Source organism: Lepidochelys kempii, chromosome 1 (assembly GCF_965140285.1).
Source record: "Lepidochelys kempii isolate rLepKem1 chromosome 1, rLepKem1.hap1, whole genome shotgun sequence".
NCBI classification, from domain to species: Eukaryota; Metazoa; Chordata; order Testudines; family Cheloniidae; genus Lepidochelys; species Lepidochelys kempii.
Genome location: NC_136380.1, coordinates 240,566,382 through 240,585,692, shown reverse-complemented (window position 1 = coordinate 240,585,692; position 19,311 = coordinate 240,566,382). Strand labels below are relative to the sequence as shown.

Here is a 19,311-nt window from a genome sequence, read left to right as displayed (position 1 = left end):
AAGTCAAATGAAAACAGGCTAGGCCACTGCCTATCACCCTCCCCCCGCCATGCTCTATTCTGTTCCAATGCAGTATAACAAAAGCTAGCTCTTTACAGCAATTTTTGGATTTCAGGCACCCAGGGCCTGATTTTCAGAGATGCTGAACTCCAGCTGATTTCTCCTACACTTGTGGATGCTCGGTACCTTTTAAAATCAGGTCCCAAGTCCTGAAGGGTCAGAGGTGTCATCCCAGGTGGGCCCAGTGGGTTTTGAAATCCTCACTTTCATGGCAAGCTGTGGCTTGGTATTTGCTGCGTTCAGGGCTTCAGCGTCCACACCCATCGCAGCTCAATGAAGATCTCCTCTGCCATAAGGAACGGAGAAAATCAACATATAAAGTAATTAAATTTCTACTGCCATCCGGGGGAAAGTGGGCCAGCCCTTCCCACCCCTGCTCAGCATAACCCCTGGAACCTGAATCTAAACCTCACATCTACAAACTCCTCACGTCCTCGCGGCTCAGTTTTAAATCCTAGAGCAGACTGCACGCTGCCTGATTTCCTCCTCCGCCCTGCCCGCGACAGCAGCACCGTGACCCCGAGAAACTACAAACCCCAGAGTCCCCTGCACAGGGTTTGGGCGCCGCGAGGCGGGCGGGTGCCAGGCTCCCGGCTTTTCGGGAGCGCCGCGCAGAGGGGGTCCGCCCGCCCGCCCGCCCGGCGCTGGGGGTGCGCGCCGCAAGCCAGGACTCAGGCGCAGAGCACGCCGGCTCTCGGCCCCCGCGCAGCGCCTCCCCCGGCCGCTGCGCTCCGCGCCCCGGGGCAGGGCTGGCGCTTGCGGCCGCGCGCGGGAGGAGCCAGCCCGCGCGCGGCCCGGGGCGGGGACGCTTCGGGGGCAGCTGGGGCAGCGCAGCCAGCGGTGGCCCCGAGGGAGATCGGGGGCGGGATTCGAGGGCACGTGGCCAAGCCCGGCAGCTAACAGCCGCCGCTCCCCGGGCACCATGAAGAACGACTTGCCGGTGTCCTTCGCTGGACTCAGCGGGCCGGCAGGCTTCCTCAGGAGCAGCGAGCCCCTGTCCTTGTCTCCCGTGCCAGCCCCAGCGACCGCTTTGCTGGAGGAGGCCGCGGATTTGCTGGTGGTGCACCTGGACTTTGCTGCCGCTCTGGACAGGTGTGAGCGGGGCTGCGAGAGCCTCGCCTCAGACCCTGACGGTGAAAGGTACGGGGGGGGGGGGGGCGAGTTCCCAGTCACCCCGGGGCATACAGCAAAAGAGGTTCCCGCTGCTTAGTTATTCAGGGCAAACGCAGGCAGGGCCTGTGCAGCCGGTTCCCTGCGAAATCTCAGATCCAAGCGCAGACGAAATCTGTTTCTGAGTGACCCCTGGACCGAGAAGTCTTGGCTTTTGTTCGTGAACACACTGGACTACAGTAGTCCTGAGATGTTTGACAGGACTCAGCTAAAGTCTAATGTATCAGTGTAATATCTGTTATGTCCTGCCTTCAGGGACTCCATCGTGAACTCCTAGAGGGATGCATCGACACTGACTATTTTTAATAAATCGCTTTGAAATATTTTGCTTAGAAATAATTTTGCTGTGGGTTCTGGTTTTGGATTTTTTTTGCCCCTCTTTCCCCCTCAGCCTTCTACGTGGGTAGAGTTGCAAGTGTTACTGGTCAGAGTCAGTGCTGTTGTCTTTTGTGTGACAGGTAAAGGAGAGATCCATGACCATCTTGGTAGTTAAAAATTTCATAGCATTTTTTTACAGTAGTGAGAGCGTTAATATTGGTGTCCTGGCCAAATTCTGATTTGTCTACTTACTTTTTAACTCCATGCTGTTCCATTTGGAAATAATACATTCTTTTTTGCTTTCAACCCTGAAATGGGGTGTAATGTTGCTGTTCTGTATACAAACAGCTGATTTGTTTCAGGCAGCAGTAACTGCATGCTCTAGGTAAGGGAAATGATTCCTGTATATGAATTGCTTGGAGATCCTTGAGAATCAAGGCATTTTGATGACAATAGGTCTAAGAATGTATAAGAACTCAGAAACAGGAAGCGTGGGATTACTGATCACGCTTTATATTAAGGTTCTATTTATAAAGGATTAATGAATGATTAGTGCATGTTTTAGTAAATGGTTAATCTATTGCTTTAGAGTCCAAGTAGTCAATACACGACTGATAGCCATCTGTAACACTTGCTGACCTGCTTACAACTCTGTTTGCATTTTAATATGCCTAAATACATCTAGGAACAAAGAATGTAGTCCATACTTACATGATGGGGGATTCTCTCCTGGGAAGCAGTGACTGAACATAATTTGGGGTTCATGGTGGATAATCAGCTGAACATGAACACCCTGCATGATGCTGTGGCTAAAAGGGCTAATGTAATTCTTGGAATCATAAGCAGGGGAATCTCAAGTAGGAGTAGGGAGACTATTTTAGCATTGTATTTGGCATTGGTGGAACTGCTGCTGCACTATTGTGTCCAGTTATGGTGTCCACAATTCAAGACAGATGTTGATAAATTGGAGAAGGTTCGGAGACGAGCCACGATAATGATTAAAGGAGTTGAATCTGTTTTGCTAGAGAAGGTTAAGGGGTGACTTAATTACAGTCTATAAGTACCTGCATGGAGAATATTTAATAATGGACGCTTCAATGTAGCAGAGAAAGGTATAATATGATCCAATGGCTGGAAGTTGAAGCTAGACAAATTCAGACTGGAAATAAGGCATATCGTTTTAAGTGTGAGAGTAATTAACCATTGGAACAATTTACCCAGGGTCAAGGTGGATTCTTTATCATTGACTACTTTGAAATTAAAATATGCTCTGGGAATTATTTTGGAGACGTTTTATGGCCTGTGTTGTACTGGAGATCAGACTAGATGATCACAATAGATTCCAAGGATAGAAGGGACTAGGAATTTCTCTTACTGTTTATCTCTGTAACATGCTTAGAATATCTCTAATTTATTAGCCCTTTATAAATCACTATATTGAGGAATAGTTTTATTCCTTTGTCTATGACTAGGGAGATGCATAGAAACAGAATCTAAGTGCCTTAGGTCATCTAGTCTTGTTCCTCATTCCCCCCCCCCTTCCCTGTCTGAACACAAAAATACTCCTCTTGCTCCTCTTCATTTCCAAAGCTGTGTATATAATACAGGTTTATGACTTGTGGTGGAGGAAATGAACAGCTGGAATAGATGAACTCTTAAGGGACTTAAGCACAGCTCCTCCAATGTATTTAGGCCTGTAACTCCCATTTCTCTGGAGGTCCTGCCAATCAATAGATCTGGTCTGGCTCTGCTTTGCTTGTTAGTTATGATGAGTTCAAAAGCCATCAGAATGATGTAGTTTATTGACCTTATTATGCCCCACTGCAATATAGTCCAGAGGTTCTTATGGTTCTACTAGATACTAAATGACCCACAAACACATTTAAAAGTGGGCAGGGGCGTGAAGATGAGAATTCCCTGGAAGAATGTGTGTAAAATAGCATTGGAATTATGTTAGGATTATTCACAACAAGGATAGAGCCTATACTTGTTACCTGGCCGAAGAACCAGGGAGGGACACTTAAAAAAAAATCCCCCAGATGGAAAAGGAGCAGTTTAGGTTTATATTTTACTTGCTATATTATAGTCACACTCAGAGACCCCAGTGGAGATGAAGGCCCCATTGTGCTAGGCGCTGCACAAACACATGGTCTATCTCAAAGAGCTGATGGTTTAACTAGACAAGACCAACAAAGGGTGGGAGGGAAGAATCCTCATTTTATAGGTGGGGAACTAAGGGCTTGTCTACACTTAAAATGCCAGAGCAGCATAGCTGCACCGCTGTAGCATTTCAGTGAAGGCACTGCCTACACCAATGGTAATCCACCTCCTCAAGAGGCAGTAGCTAGGTCTATGGGAGAATTCTCCCGTCAACCTACTGCTTTCTACACTGGGGGTTAGATTGGTTTCACTGTGTCACTCGGAAGTGTGGATTTTTCACACCCCCGACTGACGTAGTTATACCAACCTAATTTTCTAGTGTTGACCAGGCATGAGGCAGAGAGAATGGTTGAATCACTGACTCTGTGTCGCACAAGCAGGGCAAGGAATTGAACCCAGTTCTCTTGAATTTCAGGCCAGGGCCTGAACCCGTTCTCACTCACTTTTTTATTATTTGTTTTTGGTCTTAAAGAGTGTTTTATCAATCATGCATTATTTAGGTTTGGAATCTCTTACAATCACAATTTCAGCACATTGCCAGTCCTAAAATAATAATAATAATAATGATGCCAATGGTCCTTGTCATGATTTCTAGTCACCAAACCATTACTGGAGGCTAGATTGTTGTTAAAAGCCTAAACTAATTTACAGGTAAATTTGGCTCGTTTTGGCTGCTTTAATACCTGTGAATATAGACAACTCCTGAGGAGTATGAAAAGGGGTCTGTGCATGATTGAGAGTTATGGGACTTCTGCTGGAGATCTGTAACAAACATGTCCAGCAAAAAAGGCTGAACATGGTCTGCGCTTTTGGGGAAAAGCTGCTGAGGAGGAATTAGAAAGCCCCTAACATCAGATGTGTCAGGCGGGGAAGGATTTTGAAACAGCATTTCTCACAAGTGCTCATTTGGCCTGTCTTCTCCATTGGACAGCTTTGCGGAAGTGAAGAGCTCCCTGTGCATTGTGGGGATCCAGGCCCTGGCAGAGATGAACCGGTGGAGAGAAGTTCTGTCTTGGGTCTTGCAGTATTACCAGGTCCCTGAACTTCTGCCTCCAAAAATTCTGGAACTGTGGTGAGTAATTATCTCTACTTTCCAGATATGTCCTGCCTAAAATACCCAGGTTCCACAACCTATATGTGTAGTCTGTTGTATGGAGTTTGAGTTGGGCTTTTTCCTCCTGTGTCCCTCCTCCTTTCTTGTCATCTCCCTGTGCATGGGGGGGGGGGGGGGGCAGGCAGGCAGGCAGAGCTGTTCAGAGGGAACCTTTTCAGAATGAAAGAACAGAGCTGAACTTGGTTTTCTGCAGCATCTTTCATTTTCAAGGAATGCCATAGTGATAGGTTAGAGACTGTTATGTAACAAGTTTTGCCTCTTCCACAGCTAGAGACACTGGAACCTGTTAGTGTGAGAAGGGATGTTGCCCTGACACCAAGATCACACTCCCCCAGTGTTATGTGATCTTTATCTAGCACCTGTAGTCAGGCAGTGGTTTAACATCTCCCCTAGAATATGTTGTCTCAATCAATGCAGCATCTCCCTAGTGCTTTAATGCAGTGAAAGACATGTTCTTCCCTTCTCTCCTTCACTAGCAGGGCTGGACTACTGTGACTGTCTCCTGACAGAAGCGAACAGAATGTAAGGAACCATTAGGAAAGGGATAGATAATAAGACAGAAAATATCATATTGCCTTTATATAAATCCATGGTACATCCACTTTTTGAATATTGTGTGCAGATCTGCTCACCCCATCACAAAACAGACACATTGGAATTGGAAAAGGTACAGAGAAGGGTAACAAAATAATTAGGGGTATTAGCTTAAAAAGACTGGGACTTTTCAGCTTGGATAAAGAGATGACTGAGGGAGAACATGATAGAGGTCTATAAAATCTTGGCTGGTGTGGAGAAAGTGAATTAGGAAGGGTTATTTACTCCTTCATGTAACACAAGAAGTAAGGGGTCACCCAATGAAATTAATAGACAGGTTTTAAACAAACAAAAGGAAATATTTCTTCACACAATGCACAGTCAACCTGTGGAACTCCTTGCTATGGATGTTGTGAAGACCAAAACTATAACAGGGTTCAAAAAAAAGAACTAACATTCATGGAGAATAGGTCCATTAATGGCTATTAATTAGGATGGGCAGGGATGCAACACCATGCTCTGAGTGTCCTCAGCTTCTGTGTGTCAGAAGCTGGTAGTGGATGACAGGGGATGGATCACTTCATGATTACCTGTTGTGTTCCGTCCTTCTGCAGCACCTGGCATTGGCCATTGTTGGAAGACAGGATACTGGGCTAGATGGACTTTTGGTCTGACCCAGTGTGGCCGTTCATATGTTCTCATAGCAATCCTTGTGATGAAAGATGCTGTGGCAGTGGCACCTGACCTATGAATAGCCAAAGAACCACTTAATCAATGAATGGAATGGGGCTATAGTAAATACCTATGAAAAATCCAGAGAATCTTCTCTTTATCAGAAGTATGTTTTTTAAATTTAGTTTTTAGCATGAAGAGAGAGTGCTGCAGAAGTTGAATATATAAAAGTATTAAGTACTTATAATTTACAGGGCTTTCCACCCATGAATCTCAAAGCACTTTATAAAGGCAGGCAAGTACCATTCCAAGTGACTGCTGGAGCAAATCTAGTCTCCCTTAGAAGTACAGGCGTCTTAGAAGAAGGTGTGCAGGAGTCTTATTACTGAGAGCATGGAGTCGTGGAAGGATCTGGCCTCTCTAGGAAGGAGGGGAAAATGGATTTGATGCTTGTTATTGGGGGAGGAGATTGAGGAGGGCTTGGCAGCTGTGGCAAGGGGGTTGGGTCATGATTAACCAAGCCTGAGCAAAGAGTATTATTCAGGGCTATGAAAAGCCACATGCACCTTGAGAACCTTAAATGAGTGTAATGGGTCTCGGGACATTTGATTCTCAGATTACTGCATTTCACCCATTAGTCAAATCTGTGTATTTGCCAGCCTTTAGGACCCCTCATGTCAAAACCCAAAGGGTCTGAGAACTGCCCAGGAAAGTACTGCCTGATGTGTCTCGTTAAGTCATGAATTTCATGGCCTTAGCAAAGACTCAGACTCTGTGATGCCATCAGTAAGTGCAGGGAGAAGGTCACATGTCACCCTCAGTGAAGAGCATGTGTTTTAAGATGATAAAATTTACATCTTAACAGTGACTGCTGTACTAGACCTTTGCTCCCTGCATCAGGTGATGAAAGTCTGGGAACGTTGCTGGGGGAGGAAGGAAGCTTGGCCTCTGTGGGTGTCTGCACTGCACCGGGGAGGTGTCATTCCCACTGTGGGTAGATCGACTCGCCCTAGCTCAGCTCAAGCTAGTGCACTAAAAATAGTAGTGTGGACGTTGTGGCACTGGTGATAGTTTAGGCTAGCCATCCGAATCCCAGCCCCCTGCCTTCCCCTTGGGTCCGAGCTCGGGTGGCTAGGCCAAGCTGCCACCAGTGCTGTAGCAGCTACGCTGCTGTTCCTAGTGCAGTAGCTTGACCTGACCTAGGAATCACACCTCCCTGCTGGGAATCATGTCTGTCTACCCATGCTGGGAATCACACCTCCCTGCTGCAGTGTAGACACAGGCTGAGGGGTTGCTTCATATTGCTTTCTAGGGACTCCCTCCCTCTCTGCATGGAGTGCAGATTGTCACTGAGGGATCTATGTCCAGTCCTGGTTATAGATGACTGAAGTTGGTAACTGTAAGTGATCTCAACTTTGCAAATAAATAGTTTGTAGTGTAACATTCATTTTTTTCTTGCATTCTAGCATCCTATTGTACAGCACAGTGAAGGAGCCCCACGTGATGTTGGAAGTTGACAACTATTGGCTGAGAGATCTAACCAATCAGAGTCTGCCTTCGTATGGCACCTTGATGGAGTTGCATCTGTTGCACGTGTTGCTTCCCCTTGGACAATTTGTGGAAGCAGAGGATCTGGTACAGGGCTGTGAAGCTTTCAGTAAAGAGCAACAACTTGAGGCCCTGAGCACCATTAACAAGAGGAGGTGTCAGTGGGTGCAGCAGGAAGAGACACAATCAGGCCCTGAAGAGCAACCAGCCACAGCAAGGGAGAAGTTGTTAGGTAGGCGCTCTCTCTAAGCCTCACAATCCTGCTTTCCTCTTCCGAGGTGTAGAAGAGGGAGTGATTGAACTTGGGCCAAATCACTCTTTATTTTTATTTAGACTTATGTTAAGTGTTTTACCTACTTGCTCTTGGTGCTTTCACTATAGTTACAACTCACAATGTCGAAATGCAGCTCAACGCATACAATCTCCAGATTGCCTCTCCCCCTCACATAACCACTGTCTGCTAATAAATAATAATTCATCTCAGCCCCCTTTCTTGTACCCCAGTTCCCTCAGCTTGGCTCCTTCCCAAATGTTCAGGAGAAAAGCTAGACTTTGCAGCACATCCAGAAGGCCAGCAAATCTGGCAGGTAGAGAGGAGAAGGGAGTTTCAAATCTAAAAGTCCTTCACAGAGAACTGCCCTGCGAGTAGCCTCCTCCCATCTACAATGAGGGAGTTGCAATTTTGCAGTCCTCACAACAGTGGCAGCATTGTATGAGGGAAGAGGTGGTACCTCAACAAACCCAAACTACTTAAGGGCTTTTAAATTAAAATAGAGACTTCAAACTGTGCTCAGAAATCCACAGTATTCCAAGCTCCCCATGTCTGTTTAGTTTTTGACTTCTCTGCTGGATGCCAATTGCAATGGTGTTTTTTTGTGGGATTTGAATATTGTCCACTGGGAACAGAGGTGAAAGCTACCCACTTATTTCCACACATCAAGCTGCCAATACATGGGTTGACTGTTCAGTGTTCATTACCAACTAGGGCTAGATTCAAACTGGTGTTTTAGGAGGAAGAGGCTCTGTATCCATTACCAGTTTTATCTCTTTTTCTTTTTTATCATGCCCAGTTGGATGACTGAACAGACAGTTCCCCTTTCTGAACCTATCCAAGGTTGGTAGTGACTGAAAGTCTTATGGGAAGTGGTTTCAGTTTCAGCAAGTTTCTAGGTCTCAAAATTCCATCACAGCTGGCACTAGTTGGTACCCATTTCTGCTGCAGCAACAGGAGCAGCTACCCAACGTACTATTAGGCCTGGTCTACACTTAAAATATAGGTTGACCTAGCTACAGTGCTCAGGGGTGTAAAAAAAAAAGCCACACCCCTGTGCACCCTGACTGTGCCAACCTAACCCACAGTGTAGACACAGCTAGGTTGACAGAAGAATGCTTCCATCAATCTAAAAAAGAAAAGGAGTACTTGTGGCACCTTAGAGACTAACCAATTTATTTGAGCATAAGCTTTCGTGAGCTACAGCTCACTTCATCGGATGCATACTGTGGAAACTGCAGAAGACATTATATACACAGAGACCATGAAACAATACCTCCTCCCACCCCACTCTCCTGCTGGTAATAGCTTATCTAAAGTGATCACTCTCCTTACAATGTGTATGATCATCAAGTTGGGCCATTTCCAGCATAAATCCAAGTTTAACTAGAACGTCGGGGGGGGAGGAAAAAACAAGGGGAAATAGGCTACCTTGCATAATGACTTAGCCACTCCCAGTCTCTATTTAAGCCTAAATTAATAGTATCCAATTTGCAAATGAATTCCAATTCAGCAGTTTCTCGCTGGAGTCTGGATTTGAAGTTTTTTTGTTTTAAGATAGCGACCTTCATGTCCGTAATTGCGTGACCAGAGAGATTGAAGTGTTCTCCACTGGTTTATGAATGTTATAATTCTTGACATCTGATTTGTGTCCATTTATTCTTTTACGCAGAGACTGTCCAGTTTGACCAATGTACATGGCAGAGGGGCATTGCTGGCACATGATGGCATATATCACATTGGTGGATGTGCAGGTGAACGAGCCTCTGATAGTGTGGCTGATGTTATTAGGCCCTGTGATGGTGTCCCCTGAATAGATATGTGGGCACAGTTGGCAACGGGCTTTGTTGCAAGGATAGGTTCCTGGGTTAGTGGTTCTGTTGTGTGGTATGTGGTTGTTGGTGAGTATTTGCTTCAGATTGGGGGGCTGTCTGTAGGCAAGGACTGGCCTGTCTCCCAAGATTTGTGAGAGTGTTGGGTCATCCTTCAGGATAGGTTGTAGATCCTTAATAATGCATTGGAGGGGTTTTAGTTGGGGGCTGAAGGTGACGGCTAGTGGCGTTCTGTTATTTTCTTTGTTAGGCCTGTCCTGTAGTAGGTGACTTCTGGGGAACTCTTCTGGCTCTATCAATCTGTTTCTTCACTTCCGCAGGTGGGTATTTTAGTTGTAAGAATGCTTGATAGAGATCTTGTAGGTGCTTGTCTCTGTCTGAGGGGTTGGAGCAAATGCGGTTGTATCGCAGAGCTTGGCTGTAGACGATGGATTGTGTGGTATGGTCGGGGTGAAAGCTGGAGGCATGTAGGTAGGAATAGCGGTCAGTAGGTTTCCGGTATAGGGTGGTGTTTATGTGACCATTGTTTATTAGCACTGTAGTGTCCAGGAAGTGGATCTCTTGTGTGGACTGGACCAGGCTGAGGTTGATGGTGGGATGGAAATTGTTGAAACCATGGTGGAATTCCTCAAGGGCTTCTTTTCCATGGGTCCAGATGATGAAGATGTCATCAATATAGCGCAAGTAGAGTAGGGGCGTTAGGGGAGCTGAGGAAGCGTTGTTCTAAATCAGCCATAAAAATGTTGGCATACTGTGGGGCCATGCAGGTACCCATAGCAGTGCCGCTGATCTGAAGGTATACATTGTCCCCAAATGTAAAATAGTTATGGGTAAGGACAAAGTCAGAAAGTTCAGCCACCAGGTTAGCCATGACATTATCAGGGATAGTGTTCTTGACGGCTTGTAGTCCATCTTTGTGTGGAATGTTAGTGTAGAGGGCTTCTACATCCATAGTGGCCAGGATGGTGTTATCAGGAAGATCACCAATGGATTGTAGTTTCCTCAGGAAATCAGTGGTATCTCGAAGGTAGCTGGGAGTGCTGGTAGCGTAGGGCCTGAGGAGGGAGTCTACATAGCCAGACAATCCTGCTGTCAGGGTACCAATGCCTGAGATGATGTGGCACCCAGGATTTCCAGGTTTATGGATCTTAGGTAGTAGACAGAATATCCCAGGTCGGAGTTCCAGGGGTGTGTCTGTGCGGATTTGATCTTGTGCTTTTTCAGGAAGTTTCTTGAGCAAATGCTGTAGTTGCTTTTGGTAACTCTCAGTGGGATCAGAGGGTAATGGCTTGTAGAAAGTGGTGTTGGAGAGCTGCCGAGCAGCCTCTTGTTCATATTCTGACCTATTCATGATGACAACAGCACCTCCTTTGTCAGCCTTTTTGATTATGATGTCAGAGTTGTTTCTGAGGCTGTGGATGGCATTGTGTTCTGCATGGCTGAGGTTATGGGGCAAGTGATGCTGCTTTTCCACAATTTCAGCCCGTGCACGTCGGCGGAAGCCACTCTATGTAGAAGTCCAGTCTGCTGTTTCGACCTTCAGGAGGAGTCCACCTAAAATCCTTCTTTTTGTAATGTTGGTAGGGAGGCCTCTGTGGATTAGTATGTTGTTCAGAGGTATTTTGGAAATATTCCTTGAGTTGGAGACGTCGAAAATAGGATTCTAGGTCACCACAGAACTGTATCATGTTCGTGGGGGTGGAGGAGCAGAAGGAGAGGCCCTGAGATAGGACACCTTCTTCTGCTGGGCTGAGAGTATAGTTGGATAGGTTAACAATATTGCTGGGTGGGTTGAGGGAACCATTGCTGTGGCCCCTTGTAGCATGTAGTAGTTTAGAAAGTTTAGTGTCCTTTTTCTTTTGTAGAGAAGCAAAGTGTGCGTTGTAAATGGCTTGTCTAGTTTTAGTAAATTCCAGCCACGAGGAAGTTTGTGTGGAAGGTTGGTTTTTTATGAGAGTATCCAGTTCTGAGAGCTCATTCTTAATCTTTCCCTGTTTGCTGTAGAGGATGTTGATCAGGTGATTCCGCAGTTTCTTTGAGAGCGTGTGGCACAAGCTGTCAGCATAGTCTGTGTGGTATGTAGATTGTAATGGATTTTTTACCTTCAGTCCTTTTGGTACGATGTCCATCTGTTTGCATTTGGAAAGGAAGATGATGTCTGTCTGTATCTGTACAGGTTTTTTCATGCAGTTGATAGATTTCCACTCCATACGGCACTTTAAATAAGCTATTACCAGCAGGAGAGTGGGGTGGGAGGAGATATTGTTTCATGGTCTCTGTGTATATAATGTCTTCTGCAGTTTCCACAGTATGCATCCGATGAAGTGAGCTGTAGCTCACGAAATCTTATGCTCAAATAAATTGGTTAGTCTCTAAGGTGCCACAAGAACTCCTTTTCTTTTTGCGAATACAGACTAACACGGCTGCTACTCTGAAACCTTCCATCAATCTAACAGTTGCTCGGGGAGGTGGATTTCCTAGAGTGATAGACAGACCCCATGCGTCACTGTAGACTGCATCTACACTACAGGGTTATGCCAGCATAGCTACAGTGCCATATCTATATTATGCTAGTTTCCATAGTGTAGACATGGCCTTAGTCTGCTAGCTTAGTGGGTATTAACTGTTAACTAACAATATTGCCAGGGGATGTTCCTTTTGACCTCTTACATGGCATGTGCATAAACAAAGTAGTAAACTAAATGCTCTTGCTTGATAAGAGTTGCAAGGGCGAAGTTTATCTTTCACATTGGCAAAGTCTAAGAAAATTATTTTCTAGTTTCTAAAATATACTACCAAAGAAATATGTAAAAACGTGCAATTAAAACTTAAGACAGATGACTTTTCCTCTAAGGGCTTATGTAGTTGCCAGTGTGAACTTTCTACTATCTTCCCATTAATAATTTTCTTTATTTTATTCTCCTTTTTTGAGCCCATGTAGTAGAATCTATGGGTGGGATTTAAGCACCTATTAAACCTAAGAATTCTCAATTAATCCAGGAATTCTTGTCTCCACGGGGCTCCAGCACCTGGCTGGGGTATCCCTCCCTTATGGGACATCAGTATTTATAATTGTATAAAGTCCTTTGGGTACAAGCTTCCCACAGAGTTTCCTCCTCAGTAACAACTACCACAAAGCTTTTAGAAAGAAAACAGGAAAAGAAAGCAACACACCTGTGTTAATAGCTGCCCAACTAGGAAGATGTGGATTGCGGGAGCCAATCTGATGTTACATCCTTGCTAATAGCAGACAGGTCAGGAGTGCTTGAGGAACCCAGGGGTGAACACAGTATTCCTCTTTGAATAGCTGCCCTGTCATGGGGTGCATCACTCACCAGCAGGCTGGTACCTCCTCCTGGCCACTCTGGAGATTAGCTGGAGGCCACCACCCCCGTCCATGGTTTGCACATCATCACTCTGTCTCTGCATCTGGCAGTGGCCCCTCTTGCAGCCTCAGGAACCGCAGCATCCTCTTTTGTGACTTGACCCTCCAGCTGTGTCACTATCTGGGTTCCTCCCTTTTAGGGGTTAGGGTCTCAGTCCACCCACTACTCCAGGTCCCAACCCAGGGACCTTACAGATAGCAGCCTCTTGCTGCAACTTTTTAAATTTCTCCCAATGCTGTTATGTTTCCCTGGGCCACTTCCCCGTGGCCCCAGCACCTTCTTCGCCCTAACCTCAGGATATCCAACTACCCAGCCCCAGCAGCCAATTAGGAGCTCCTTCTTGCTCCCCCATCCTGTGAGTAGTTGCTCTGTCCAATATGTACTAGAGACACAGTCCTCACTCCTTGAGCTCCCAGCAGCAGCTTAACTTGCTCTGCTCTGCCCTAAAGCTCCTTTTATGTGAGCTTGCTGGGCCCTGATTGGTTGTTCCTGCAACTCCTCCCTGATTGGCTGCACTCATGCAGTCTCTCTGGACCACTCAGAGGACTCACCTCCACTGCTTGCTGCTGAGGTTAACCCTTCCTAGTCTAGTGTGGGGCAGACACCCCATCACATGCTCCATCGAGAGAGTTTTTGGAATCCAGCAGGTCTTCTGTGCGGTCTTATTTTCCTTGCTTTAGCCCTTTCATTTAACCACCTCTTGTCCTTGTATTCCAGGCTCTGTGTCCCAAAAGTTGTTGAACATATTAACAGTGCTGCGTAGAGCACTGGGATCCATGTCAAGCCACTTCTGTTCCAGTCCTTACAAAAAGACACTCTTGGCTGCTCTTATAGTGTGCCTTGTTGTGGTGAGACTAGACCCAGGTATGTGATTAAGGCTTCTGAATGTTATTTGTTTTCTGTCTTATGGTTAAGAACAAGAAACTGGGCATTGCTAGCGGTGGGCTTGGAAGAGGAACATTTATTCAAGCCTCTCTCCGTAGGAGTGACTGTGAGATAGGGTGCAGGAGTGGTGGGTGTGTGGGAGCTCACAGCTACTATATTTCCAGCTTTTTCCACTAAAAATCACTGAAGGCAGATGTGTAGGACAGCTGGCTGTAAATAAACCTATAGCTATTGCATCCACAGCCTTTCCTAACGAAAGGTACTGTCGGAAACTGTTCTGAAGCACAGGCTATGTGCAGTTCGCAGCTATCCAGTGCCAGACTGTGCCTCTGTCAGAGAAAGATGCTGGAAGGGTGTTGGCTGTGGGAAGTAAAGTGGTAAGAATGGTTGTGATTGGTGAACTTTAGCAAAGTAATTTAGCTGTAACCTCGACCTTGATCTACTTAAGCTACAAGCCAACCCAAAACTACCCTAAAAAGCACTCATTAGCATTCAGAAAGTGTGTGGATATAGATTTCCCCCTCTGTTTTGTAATGAATGTCTCTGCTAGTCCTAAGAATCTTCATTGCTGAGGCACATGCTAATTACCCCCCTGCAGAGGGGACTTTTGAGTCTTCAGTGTTGTTCTGTCAATCAGCCTTTGCAGGGTGAAGCATAGCTTACTGGGGATGAGAGCAACACCCTCTTCTCTATGCCCTGCAGCTTCTGCTAGGTGAGAGTCTGAGCACTCACCTGGGCGGGAATAAAGAGAAAGCAAAGCTGATGGCTTCCCTTGACCGGAGTGGAGATCAGCTCTTTCTAAGTCTGAGTTTATAAAGAGAAGGGTAGGAAACATTAATGAAATACTTTTGTTTTATTCTGCAGCTGCTCCCACGTCCCTACCCTTCCTTTACAGGCTGGTCCAGCTCTGCCATCAGGCATGGGTGGCTGTATTTTCTCTGCTCTACAGGCCTCCACTTCAAGACTAAGCGGCTTTATGAAGTGTTAAAAGTCTTTTGTCTCTGTCGCTGTGCAAGTGGCAGCTTGTCTTGAGGATTTTAATCAGGCTCTTCAAGGGCTCCTGAGACCAATGTACTAATTAAAATGACCACAAATGGGTCCCATGCAGTGACATCTTCCTCTCTTGCCAGACTAAGAACCTGGCCTAGTGCTGTCTGGATTTTGAAACTGCCTCCGCTACTTGTCTCCCTGTGCTATGCAGCCATGCAGCACAGTACTAACCCTGGAGGAATGTGCACATACAGGGTTTTAGCCGTGCTCCTCTAATCCATGTCTTATTTAGATGCTCCTTAAAGTGGTTGCTTTTGGTGTGGATCCCAAGTGAGAGTCTGTAGCCAATGGCAAAGAACAATGACAGGCATTTTGAGAGATTGCACCATCCTTGCAAATGTTTTTGAAGTTGTCCAAGAAGTGGGAGTGGAATTTCAGAGGATATGGTTATGAAAGATCTGAGCACCAAGTCTACACTGAACACTAGGAGCCAAAAAACTGTGCTGCCTTGGGACCCTTTAAATGCCCAGTTTCTGCAGCATGGGATTTAAGCCAAATATGTGGAACACAATAAAATATTGCAGACTGAAATTGGAGCCCATTCTGTTCTGAAGGCCAGAATTTCTCTTGTGACCCTGATGTGTCTTGGCATAGTCATTCTCACTTTGGATTTAACAATCGTGGCTAAGCAAGCATATCAAGGTGACGGGGTGCATTATAAAGATGGATCTGTCATCCCATTCTGTCCCCTGTCTGGGTGTACTGCATCCAGCACAAGCAATTATAGACCTTCCTGTCTTTCAGATGATCATTAATATTAAATATTTGACACTGGATAAGTTAGAATAGGGGACAGCAGAAAAATGGAGATAGCGAGAGACAAGAGGCAACAGAGTTGCTCTTGTTAATCTTAATATCCTCCATATTTATTAGTCTAACCTGCCCAATTACTTGAATTGTCATGTAGTTTCGCTGAATACTTTGTAAGTGTCTCTGTATCTCCCCTTGCTGTGCTTTCTATTTACCTATTTAGATTTAGTATACAAATAGACTCCTGGCCACATGCCTAGACATCCCAACAAGTATTTAGAATCATAATCCACAAAGAGTAATCATCCAGCAGCAAAACTGCACTCTTTCACACCAAGAGTAAATTAACAGGCCTCAAAATACATTTCCTCCAAAACCCTCCACCCCAGCACATAGTGTTCTGATGGTCAATAGATCAAAGCTACTTCAGACCAGTGGTTGGGGGAGCGACTTCCAGAGTCAAAGGGCCCTCCTGGAGAACACTGCCAGCAGTGCCTGCCCCCATACCAAGTTGGCTTCACAGCTCAAGTGCCTCTGCTGATTGTAGCTTTAGCAGTATAAAACAGGGAGAGAAATGATTATTCAGGTAGATAAATCCCAGACCACACCCTGAACTCCCCACCTCCCTGATAACCAAGAGGCATCCAGTGCAGATCCTTGTGCAACGTCCTAAATCATCCCCGCACAGCCTTCTGCCTTTGCAGTAACCATACAGTGCGGTGGGGGCCATTTCTAGTCCTTCAAAAATGGCAGCAGCACACAGGTGTCACAACAGCTGGCTGCATGCACTACAATGGTTTGTTAGTGGTTCCTCCTCGTTTAAAAGAGTCCGAGGTTCCATTTTCACTGCAAAATAACACACCTGTTTTTCTGTGGCATAACTAACATGAACTATCCTGCTGTGAAATCCTAGTGGAGACAAGGCTCTGTCGTTTTACTGAGAGGTAAACCAGGAAAGGTCAACGATGCAGTGGGCGGTGGTAATATTATTAACTTTGCCTACCTCTCGCTCAGAAGAAAGTACAGGAAGCTTGTCTCCACTAGGATATTACAGCGAGGTAACTATTGTCCATTTATCTTGCTGTGAAAAACACGTGTAGGCAGTTAAGACAAAACTTTGAAGACCTTACACATATAAGGCAGAGCTCTTTGGAGCTTCATGTTATTATTTACGTGCATGTGTAATGCACTTAGGGCCATCATATCTCCATGAGCTCAGTCACTGGATTCATCATTTCAAAGACTTTCAGCATAAAATAATCATATCAAGACTGTAAGGAGAAAGGCTCTGGGCTTGTTCTTATGTTCTTGTCTACATGGTGTGGCAACGGGCCCTATGGGGGTGTGATTTCTAAAATGCACTCATTTGCACAATTGGTCCATGTGTTCCCTCCTGGTATGCACTAAAAGTTCCCTACTGTGCTTTAACATAGTTCTGTTTCAAATAGTACTATGTTAAAGTGTACCAAGGAACTCCTGGTGCGCACCAGCATGGTCTACATGCTCTGATAAGTGTGCAAACGAAGTGAACTTTAGAAATCACACCCCTGTAGAGTGCACTGCTGTACAACTTAGACAAACCCTCTCTGTAACTCTTCTAAGAATGACTAGTTTGTACTTCTCAGTCTCCTATATTGCAGGATCTACCTATGTACATAGCTTTGTGACCTAGTCACTGTAGTATCTGAGTGAGTCAAATGCACTTACTGATCATATGTAGTCTGTCTTCTGCTAACTAGGTGGTAGTTAACATTTCCTCTGGCTCATTGTTTCAAATTTCTGTTTGTAGCCATGCTTGTGATATTGGGATTATGGTCTGGGAGGAGCATGCATGGTGATCTTGATTTCTGCTTAGAGGTTGCTTGATAATGTCTTAACTGTTCATTTCCATGGATCTTTTTAATATGTGTGAGTGATGCATAGATTAGCCACCTCAAATTTCTCCTAGTACTTTGTTTTTTAATTAGAATGTTTTTCATTGTGTTTAGCACATAATGAGACAAAGGATGGTGGAAACAGAAAAATAACACTTATGCAGTTTTAATGGTTTTATTAATTTAATTTTAAATACTTAATTTTCAGAATAAAAATTACTATTTATGTAGTCCGTTATATTGTGATGCTCCGTCTGGCTAGTCACAAAACAGTCTTTCACCACACTGGCATATATTGTTAAAAATATTTACATTTAGTGCATTGACACTTGGCAATTTCCAAATAATTCTTTGGAAATAGGTTTCACTGTAAACAGTGGCCTTGATTCTGCAAACACATGCTTTAATTAGGTGACTAGTACCATTCAGTTCTATGGGACTAACTACCCAATTAAAAAGAAAAGGAGGACATGTGGCACCTTAGAGACTAACAAATTTATTTGAGCATAAGCTTTCGTGAGCTACAGCTCACTTCATCGGAATGCATTCCGATGAAGTGAGCTGTAGCTCACGAAAGCTTATGCTCAAATAAATTTGTTAGTCTCTAAGGTGCCACATGTCCTCCTTTTCTTTTTGCAGATACAGACTAACATGGCTGCTACTCTGATACTCAGTTAAGTCTACTCATGTGCAATAGTGTTTGCAGAGTCACAGCTTGTATTTTCATATAATGGATCAGAGTATTGAATATTTTTTTGCATATCTTCCCAGATGCTTTCAATTAAAGATGCAACATATATTGTTCATATGTTAAACTTTTTAACATGAAGCAGTATTTATCTATTCATGATGTATGTATGTTTGTATATACTTAAATGGCCAAAAATTTACAGAAACATGCAACAAAGAGTAAAGTATTGAATAATTCTTCATCTGTCGTTACATTATTTTCCCCTATCCCTTACCAGAGTCAAAGAGCTTACCATGAAGGAAGATGCCAGTATACATACCTTCTGTAGATGTGATAATTCTGCCACCAAACCCTTGCTGTAGGGGGGAGGGGTGTTTATACTTTTTCTGACTGTCTCCAGGAGTTTGAGATGATTCTACTGCTATCTGACCTCCTGTTGTAGGAGGCTGAAGGTTATATTGACACATATTCCCTACAGGGAACTGAAAAATGCCAGGGGAGAAGTACAGCAACATCGACTGCTTCTAAGTGGAGACTATGGAGAGCAGGAGGAAGATGAAGCTTGGTGACTTTTTGTTGTGCACAGGTGATCAAATAATCTACCACTGAGATCTCGATACATTTCTCCTTCCCTTCACTGACACATTTCAATCAACAGAATTTACCACATGCTAAATAACTCAATCACCATCATTTCTCTCCAGTTACCTCTGATGTCACGTAGGCCCACATCCTCAAAGGTATTTAGGTACCTAACACTCGCTGAATATCTGGACCTAAGGGCTTGTCTACATTGGTGCTTTACAGCGTTGCAACTGGCTCGCTCAGGGTGTGAAAGAACACCCCCCCGAGCGCTGCAAGTTTCAATGCTGTAATGTGCCAGTATAGAGAGTGCATTAGTAGCTACGCCCTTCATGGAGGTGGGTTTTTTTAGAGCGCTGGGAGAGCTCTCTCCCAGTGCTGGGCTGCGACTACACAAGCCATGTTAAAGTGCTG

The 19,311-nt window shown here is 44.9% G+C and overlaps 1 protein-coding gene across 2 annotated transcripts; it reads left to right on the top strand.

Annotated features, from left to right (window-relative positions):
• The first annotated feature begins 617 nt into the window (after window positions 1-617).
• PEX26 (peroxisomal biogenesis factor 26) lies at window positions 618-19,051 on the top strand. Of its 2 annotated transcripts, none has more exons than XM_073319677.2 (5): window positions 618-1,200; window positions 4,640-4,780; window positions 7,495-7,808; window positions 13,783-13,929; window positions 18,794-19,051. In XM_073319677.2, the coding sequence occupies exons 1-5, from the start codon at window positions 983-985 to the stop codon at window positions 18,799-18,801; spliced, it is 828 nt and encodes a 275-aa protein (XP_073175778.2). In that variant the 5' UTR covers window positions 618-982; the 3' UTR covers window positions 18,802-19,051. The 2 variants fall into 2 exon arrangements, with proteins under 2 accessions (XP_073175778.2, XP_073175770.2); XM_073319669.2 differs by lacking the exon at window positions 18,794-19,051 and adding an exon at window positions 14,815-18,125.
• Window positions 19,052-19,311: the final 260 nt, after the last annotated feature.

Coding starts and splice junctions, on each gene's coding strand:
- PEX26 (XM_073319669.2), top strand. CDS start 983: ATGAAGAACGACTTGCCGGTGTCCTTCGCTGGACTCAGCGGGCCGGCA. Junction 1,201..4,639: donor TCAGACCCTGACGGTGAAAG/GTACGGGGGGGG, acceptor TCCATTGGACAG/CTTTGCGGAAGTGAAGAGCT. Junction 13,930..14,814: donor TGTGGTGAGACTAGACCCAG/GTATGTGATTAA, acceptor TTTATTCTGCAG/CTGCTCCCACGTCCCTACCC.